The sequence below is a fragment of the Anneissia japonica genome, unplaced genomic scaffold (assembly GCF_011630105.1).
Source record: "Anneissia japonica isolate Jap-2015-1 unplaced genomic scaffold, ASM1163010v1 scaffold287834_len5846547_cov211, whole genome shotgun sequence".
NCBI classification, from domain to species: domain Eukaryota; kingdom Metazoa; phylum Echinodermata; class Crinoidea; order Comatulida; family Comatulidae; genus Anneissia; species Anneissia japonica.
In genome coordinates, this window is record NW_022704992.1 from 5,150,673 (window position 1) to 5,159,826 (window position 9,154).

General features: G+C 32.8%; 1 protein-coding gene across 5 annotated transcripts in view; it reads right to left on the reverse strand.

Moving 5' to 3' along the window:
* LOC117104887 (islet cell autoantigen 1-like) overlaps window positions 1–9,154 on the reverse strand; it is a 52,548-nt gene that overhangs the window by 14,680 nt on the left and 28,714 nt on the right. For 4 of the 5 annotated variants that reach the window (XM_033245783.1, XM_033245780.1, XM_033245781.1 and 1 more), the window contains 2 exons: window positions 5,474–5,596; window positions 1,594–1,733 (listed from right to left, as the gene is read on the reverse strand). In XM_033245783.1, the coding sequence (XP_033101674.1) occupies window positions 1,594–1,733; window positions 5,474–5,596 (263 nt within the window). The remainder of the gene's footprint in view (window positions 1–1,593; window positions 1,734–5,473; window positions 5,597–9,154) is intronic. The other variant, XM_033245782.1, reaches the window with a different exon arrangement.

A 9,154-nucleotide genomic window follows, 5' to 3' on the forward strand; every position in this document is an offset into this window, starting at 1 on the left:
CTATTAGATAATCTCTGTCTTTTACGCAGTCAAAGACAACCTTAATTGGTCTTCTTTTGTCAGTCTCTCTTTTCCCTATTCTAAAGTAAGTTTTGATATTACGGTTTTCAGCCTTAAATCCAATCTTTGAAAATATCTCTATAGTATTCTTATAATCATCTTTCTTTCTATTATTGGGATCAGTACTGTTGAGACTCAACTACCTCATAAAGTACTACATTATATTTTCTTCTCTCCCTATCCTCATACTCTTTGAGCCTAGAATCAATCCGTTTATCTATTTCTTTACTAAGCTTGTCTATATTATGATCTTTCATTATTCTATCAATATCATCTCTGTTTCTTTTAACATCTGCTTCCATTTGCATTTGTTTTGTATGTATACTAGCTAGTGTACCCAGCACTGTACTAGCTGCCATGTTACAACCTTTGCAGTACCAGCGGACATTAGCTACGCTACCATGTGTATTGATTAAATTATATGTGGCCTCGCTAATTTCTTGACATTCCTTATGAAACCACATGTTGCAGAGGTTACACATTAAACCTGAGTCTTCCACTATCTTTTTTTTTTTTTTTCGTTGAGAATATTTGTAAAAGTCATACACTTTTGGCTGAGAAAAAACTGGTACATAAAATTGGGCATAAAGTAGGTATGGGCTTATGCCCAACAAACTACAGTAATAGTACTGATAATGACGATGATAATGACGCACACCATCGCGTCAGCGTTTAACTCACACAGACAGACAACAAATCGCGTCGGGCTGCGTCGTACAACGCTGTCTGAGTTGGCCTTAAGTGTATCTTGGTTTCTTATGTACTGTGATCATAAGATTAGGAACTAGATACTTTGCTTAAAAGAAAGGGCTTTGTTCAGAGGAACATGTTGGGAAGAGAGAATGTAATAGCTATGTTATACTGCTGGACAACCTTAAAATAGGCCTAACGATTCTTTGCAACAGAATATTTATGTAAGATGAGAACTCTTGCCATATATAATGTTGTAATAGTTCAGGTATAGCAGGGTTGATGAGCAGTAAAAAAAGTATGAAGATACTTTTTGGATGAAATATGATAATAATAATTCAAACATTTTCCTTTTCATTTTTTTCGTTTGGATACTTGTATTTCAGTCTGTTATCCAGATACAAAAAAATTAGGAAATTTGGCTTACACCAAGAAAAATGGTTTTATATTAATAGATAATATTACAAAAAGCTAAAGAAACAATATTAATACTGTAGTTTCTCTGGTATAAGCCCATCCTCCTTGAACACAAAATTTGGCCAATTTTTGGGGATGGGCAAATACCTGGGAAATACCTTTTTAATCAAATGGCAATATTTTGGTGCTGCATGCCTAATTCAAAGTCAATATTTGATGTTTTTTGTTGAGAATATTTGTAAAAGTCATACACTTTTGGCTGAGAAAAAGCTGGTACATAAAATTGGGCATAAAGTAGGTATGGGCTTATTCCCAACAAACTACAGTAATAGTATTGATAATGACGATGATAATGATTGCTGTTACTATTAGTCATATCAGAGACAAGAACAATAACATTAATAATGATAAAATGGTTTTTAGTACCTATCTCTGTCATTTACGTTGTCATCTTCCTCTTCATCTTCATTCTCTGGAGCAATGATTTCTTCTGCAGTTTCTGCATCTTCATCTCCTTCACCAGTCTCTTTCTCTTTTGATGCTTTTCTACCGTTCTCTGACAATCCCTTTAAAAACAAGTATTGATATATCATGACTACAGTATTGTATTTCTTCTTCATTTATAATAGTCATTTTATTTTTCTTTCTTCTCCATCAGCCTCTTTCTCTTTCAATGTTTCTTTTTTTTTCCATTCTGTGACAATCCCTTTAAAAATGTCTTGATAAACCATGACTATTACAGTTTTGTGTATACATTTACCATACTCCATAAAATATTTATTTAAATGCACTTTTTATTCCAATTAAATAGAAATTTATTTTTATGGGTTTGCTCCAAAAAACTATAAAAAAAAAAAAGATGTGTAGATTGGATTTGCATAATCCATGGGAATTTTGATAATCCATGGGATTGGATAACCCATGGAAATCTGAAGGCTCATTTTCTCCAGGGAGATACATCAAGTGTTAAAATGGGAAGTACACTGAAAGGCAATTTATCCTCTACTTAGAGAGCATACTGTGCTGTTTAACATGCACATGGGCCATATTATACATGGTAACAACTGTTGCAACTTTTCTTTCAAAAGAAGGTTCTAGTTGTAATTTGCATTTCAGTCCTTCAACTGAAACAAAAGGAGAGCAATGACAGGTTAAACCAAGTAAAAAAAAATGAATTTAAAATATGGAATTTCTTATAAGTTGTGTTTGTACAATAGCTACAGTAGTTTTTATTTACATATTTGTTATGGATATTTGTATCTGAAATAAAGAAATCAATGAATGAATACTGATAGTTTTTAATAATGCACATATATACTATGAAATATTCATCAGGAAAGTAACTTGAAAAACAGGTAAAAAATAAATAATTAAAATACATTTTGATGCTAATTTGCTAATTATATGTCAATTTATGTATACAATATAAGGGTGATACATAATATTGTAATAATAGTTTAATCTTATTTATAATTTAGTTTATCATATTATAGCAAAAATATATTTTATAAAATATTTATCAGAAAAGCAACTTAAAAGACAGATAAGGAGTGCATAATTGAATAATACATTTTTATTGATTCACAAATTGATTCTTGAGTCATTTATCTCGGCTGACATAGGAAGCGCCATTAAGAGGGCTATAATTCTGCTAACCCATGCATTGCTAATATTTGCCACACTCTCCTCCATGCGCCATATAAATCCTCAGGGAGGACAGACTAGAGGTTCTTTGAATCTTATGGGTTCAAGTAATTGATAAGAAAGTAGAAAAATAAGTGATAAATGTTGAGCATAACTTACAGATGACGACTTAATCAGAATTATAGAATCAATTTAAAATTTCCTAAAATATACTTTTCTATTTCACTCTTATCGGAAAATTACTTGGCATCCTCAGAATGGAAAGCACCTCAATATGAGGCTTAGTGGATATTCTTAAGTACAATATTTATGATGCTGTTATTAGAAACAGAGTTACCTACTACCAAAAAACCCTTTTTTAAGCGAAGCGAATTGTTCAAATAATTCACGGAGGAGTTAATAAAATAATCATAGCATGACAATTACCTACAGCCCTGTTATAAAATTTTATCATATATTATTTATGGTCTTGGTGTTTATAATTCTGATACCACCCATAACTATTAATATTAATAGTCATTTAATCACTTTCATGCAATTAGCAGTCATTTTCTATACACTATAGAAAAATTAGTGCACAAAAGAGATTAATGCACTAGTGCAAGTTTCTGGTATTAGAAACTAAGTCCCCTGACAACCACATACCAACAACTACATATAGCAATATACTCCTATCTTGTCATTTATGCTTCTATTTGCAGATTACTATTAAAGCTTGCATAACTATCCCTGACACAATCGGAAAAGCTCCATGATTTCACAACCATAAATAGCATGTAACAATTTTATGTAAACAAAGCTTTAATACTCCGTGCCCTCTCCTACATATGCCACTGGTGTAAAAAATGAATTTAAAAAAATTAATAAATATAAATTATATGCAAGGCTCATAGAGGGATAAGAGATCCACTGCCCTCAATAATCTCAATAACAAATATCAGATACTTCACCTGTAGCACACGGAACATGCTTCATTACACTGTCTACTAAAACAGACAAGAAACTCTAAGACTACCTTCTAAGGGAAATTAATTTTAAGAGCATTCAGTTGTACAGGTTAATTTCATCCACAGTGTACAAAGGTTGGTCAGTCACACTTAATAGTCATCTTTTAAAAAAGGAAGATCTTCCTTATAAAAGCTAATCAATTACAATCTTAACTAAATATATATAACTCTTTATTTACATTATTTTGCATGTTATATACTTACCGTAGTTTGTTATTATACCAAAGGCAGATTACTTATGATTTTACCATAATCATTGCTATAATTAGCCTCATTAATGAATAAACGTGTTGCTCCAATAGTGCATTCTCCCATCATCTCAAGCTACTTAACAGAGCTTGGAGTTTCTGCCACATACGTCGATCCGTTAACCGGATCACATCATTATGGGAATAGATCAGATGGCTTCTAAAACTTAATGACATATTGTACGATTGCTACTAACTTTGTGTTTAAAAATACTTTTAATAAACACCCATCTTGAATGTTAATAATTGTGTCTTAACTATCCCTTTGGAACCAATCAATTGTGTTCTGAAGCAAAAAAACCAAAAGTGAAATATCAAATTTGATGACATATTGTAGGATTGTTACTAACTTTGTGTTTAAAAATACATTTAATAAACACCCATTTTGAATGTTAATAATTGTGTCTAAATTATCCCTTTGGAACCAATCAATCGTGTTCTGAAGCAAAAAAATTAAAGGTGAAATCAGCAACATTAACAGGAACAGCTACAGCAATAATAATAAAAATAAAGGTGATTATGATGATATCAATGATATTACATGGATTCATACATACCATAACCTTAAGCAATCATTATTAATTTATTATGTGGGCTACTGGATGCCCAAGCAAGCATGCACAAAATGCAGCATAGTATGTGGCAGTGCATTTAGTGCACAGAGATCAATATATTTAAAATTTCCAATACATATCAGGCTTTTCTTTATATGTATCCTGGTTTTACGGCCTGCTGTTACTATCGTAATTGATGAGATGCAGCCACTATTTATTTTATTTATTTATAAGCCTTTAAATACTTGCACGGAGGACTGAAATATAGAGTGGCATTAACCACTTTACAGCCCATCAACTGTGCAAGCTGGGGTATCTAAGCATGGCCAGCTGAGAATGGTCAGTGTGTGTTCCAACTACCGACCACGAGGCATAGAATCTGAATGGAAATCGCTGCAGCAAAACCTTCTCTAGATGAGGCTCCATTTTGGGTTTTATTTTTATAATACTGAAATAAACAAATGTATATTTAAAAAAATAAAAAAAAAACATATTAGAACATTCTTATATCAGAAACATATTCTAATACTTCTGGGTGTAGAAAGACAATGCCTTGTCTAATGACACTTCAACCAGTACATTCAACCTAACACACAACTTACCACAGGACCTAATGTTCCAAGTAATCAAAGCAAATTAAACATGGCATTATATTTACTTGAGGCAATTAACAAACATTTAAACATGGTTTTAAATAAGCAGGTAAAGGTTAGAAATTTAGTGAAAGAGATAAAATGAATCGGGAGTGAATGGTAACAAAAAGCAAAAAAAAAACACAAAGAAGAAGATGCTATAATTATTTTTACAACCAAAAATAACTGCAAACAAATATGACATGAAAAGCATTAGTTACATTCTGCCTGTTTTTCCTCTTCCTTCGTTTGCCCTGTGCATCTTTCGCCTCATCATCGTCCTCCGGAAGTAAATCTTTAGCACCAGATAATTTTGCCAGTTGTTTACTAGTTTCAGTTAAATCCTGAGGAAGGGAGAGCAATAGACAAACTGACAGGGAATCATGTTACAGTAACATAAGAGGAGGGGGGAATGTGAGGGAGGGGAGTGAAATGTTATGAGACATAGCAGGGAAATAACATTAAAACAATTTTTAAAATATTGATTTATTAATCTGATATAAAAATAAATCAATACACAAGTATTATATATTCAATAAATTACAAATATTACCTGTACAAAAAAATAGATTCAAAAGATAGTACATTTTCAAAAGAAACTACATGGAAATAGTTAAACAATCACCAGCCTTTAACAAATAAACAATTATATTGAATCAAAGTTTTCAGTTTTATGTATTTTTACTTGATAGACATTCTTAGAGTAACTGTTCCATGCTAACCCGAAAAGATCAGCTGATATTCAGGAGGTTAGGGAAATGCAGTTATTACTTAGTTGAGGGGAAAAAAATGGGATTGGAGATGTTAACGTAATGATGATAAAGGTGTTTGTAAGATATCCAATTTTCAACAATGACTGATAGATTCAAGTCTAATTAAGGTCCTTTCACTTTCAAGTCTAAATAAGGTCCCTTAACTTTCAAGTCTAATTAACATCACTTCATTAGATACTCACAATAGATTCTTAGTTGTGATTACCTTATGGAACATTAGTTACAAATAATTTTTTTTCCTCTTAGTTTTTTGTAAATTAAGTTCTCTATCATATTATTCAAATCTAATTACTGTATTTAATTTAGTTAAGATTTTTGTTTCATATTTTTGGATTCATCGCTCGAAAACAAGCAATAGCCACTGGTTCTAAAACGATTCCTAATATTGAAATATTGACATCCCAATAGCCATTGGAGCAGTTTCCCTGATAGGGAAATACTATTCATGCACGTATACACTAACATAGGCACCCTCATTAAGAAGCAGGAGATATTTTCTCATTACCATCTTCTTCCTTTTGTTGGTGAATAACCTCTTTGCAGAGTATATTCACATAATGGTTCTTGGTGCCTTCTGAATGTGTCGCAGTCAGACTTAATTAGGATAAATCCTAACTAGCAACATTTTTTCCATTAATGAACTATTGACTAACAACAAATGTACCAAATTTAACCAGGTCAACTTCAGTCTCCTGAAGAAGTTCATCGTGGAATGAAAGCTCAAGTATTTGTGCAGTGTAAAGTGCTATCCTTTTTTATCATTACATATATCAAATAATGAATCTTTCTTATCCATATAATTGGGACAGTAGAATATATTCTCATAATTTTGAGGGTGAAAGATTTTTCATCTGATGATATTCTGGGATTGTCATGTCTGAAATCCCAATGTTGTCTGAAATCGCCATGTTGTCTGAAATCGCCATGTTGTCTGGGATCGTTATCCTGGGATCGCAATGTTGTCTGGGATCACCATGTTGTCTAGGGTCACCATGTCATCCGAGTCCGTCATGTTGTCTGAGATTACCATGTTTGGGATCGTCATATTGACTGAAATCGCCATTTTGTCTGGGACCGTCATGTTGTCTAGGACCGTCATGTTGTCTGGGACTGTCATGTTGTCTTTAATCGCCATGTTGTCTATGATTGTCATGTTGTCTGTTATCAGTATATTGTCTGGGACCATCATGTTGTCTGGAACTGCCATGTTGTCTGGGATCTTCATGTTGTCTGTGATCGTCATGTTATCTGTTATCGTCATGTAGTCTGGGACCGCCATGTTGTCTGTTATCGTCATATATTGTCTGTTATCGCCATGTTGTCTGGCAACGTCATGTTGTCTGTGATTTTCATGTTGTCTAGAATCATCATGGTGTTGTCTGGGATCGACATGTCTGAGATTGTCAATGTTGTCTTGGGGTCGTCATGTTGTCTGGGGTCATCATGTTGTCTGGAATCGTCATGTTGTTTGGAGTCATCATTTTGTCTGGGGTCGTCATTGTGCAAATCTAAACAGAACACTGTATTACAGTACTCTCTTGCTGGGTGTACGCCATAATTAACCATACAGCCCTAGATTACTCGTCACCTCAGAACTAGTAGTAACTTAATACCAAATAACTCTCTAGGATTTATTGACTAAAATCAAATTCAAAGGTGAGGTAATCTCAGCGGTACTCAAAATACTTTTAAAAACAAGGGTACACATATCATATAATAAAAAAATAATTAAAGATATTGATTTTTAATATCTATACTGTAGAATCAATATTTTATTGATTTTCATGTCTAATACACTACACAGAGACACCTGCATTTACTTGTAACAATTCCCTGCAACCGATCAGTGGTCAAAAATATATATGGCCATTGTTGTTCACAAAGAACAGCTTCAACAAGTAAAATTTATATCAGGTAGACCAGTCGGGCAAACTGTAGCCCGAAAGTAAATTTTTTGCAGTCTGCGAAATTTGAATTAAAAACTTTATGTGTGTGGTCCGCCAAACATCTTTGGCTATAACACCTTATTTCTTAAGGCCCCCACACCGAATCATCTGTAAAAAGTAATATTAAAACTGAGAATAAAGTAGTATAAAACCAGTGCATGTATGTTTTTGGAAGCACAGTGGAAACAACAAAGTGTGGGTGTGGCCCTTGGTGTTAAAAAATACACTTTAGTCCTCTAACCAATTTTTATGCCCATCCCTGAAGTAGACATGCTGTTCATCACTATCCAGTGATACACCTTCATCCACAATGGAAAACATCTTAATTTACCTCTCAAGCTGTAGTTACTAGATATAAGAATCTATTTCCTCAATCTTTGAGTCAGAGAAAGGTTCTTTTTCATGTAACCAGTGGTTAACAAACATTGAAACATCTATGATTCCTTCTTTAAGTATTGACTTATTTTTAACTGTTTCCTTGGCTATTTACTCACCCACATGTGACATAAAAACAATGCTCACTCACGCTATTATAGCATTTGACAGGAACACACAAGCCGACTTTTCTTTAAAGATACCGCAGACAATACAATAACAGAGTGGTGTCCCGCAAAACAAGTTGGTTAGCGGCGTATTTAAACATGATTAACTAGACAACTTATACCGTTTCATCCTCCTAACTTAGTATAATGTACATTGTTTTGCCTCAATAAATTAATGCCTTAAATTATTCTGAACTTTACTCTAAAAAGCTTTACATGCTGTATTCAATTATATCACAGGATTCATTCGGCCCTAAGGCAGCCATTTAAGTAGCCTAGGTACAGAATTAACAACAGTTTAAATTTCCATACTGCAGACAAAATTAGAAGGTGTATATTATTTTTATGGAACTTCAACATTACACTATTAAAGCTAAAACAATATTTTAAAATCGATGATTTTAATCAATAAAAATTAGTAGTTTAAGCCTGTTTTTAACAAAAAGCCATTGGCAATTTTCATTATTACTTCTATTTCAAGCTAATAATAAAAGAATTTTGTGATAAATGTATGTGTAGTCATCATGAATAATTGGAGGTAATACACTCTCATGCCATCTAAACACAGATGAAGAACAATGAACTGAATCAGGCAGATGACTTCCAAGATTAAGAACACATGCACTGAATTAATATAGAAT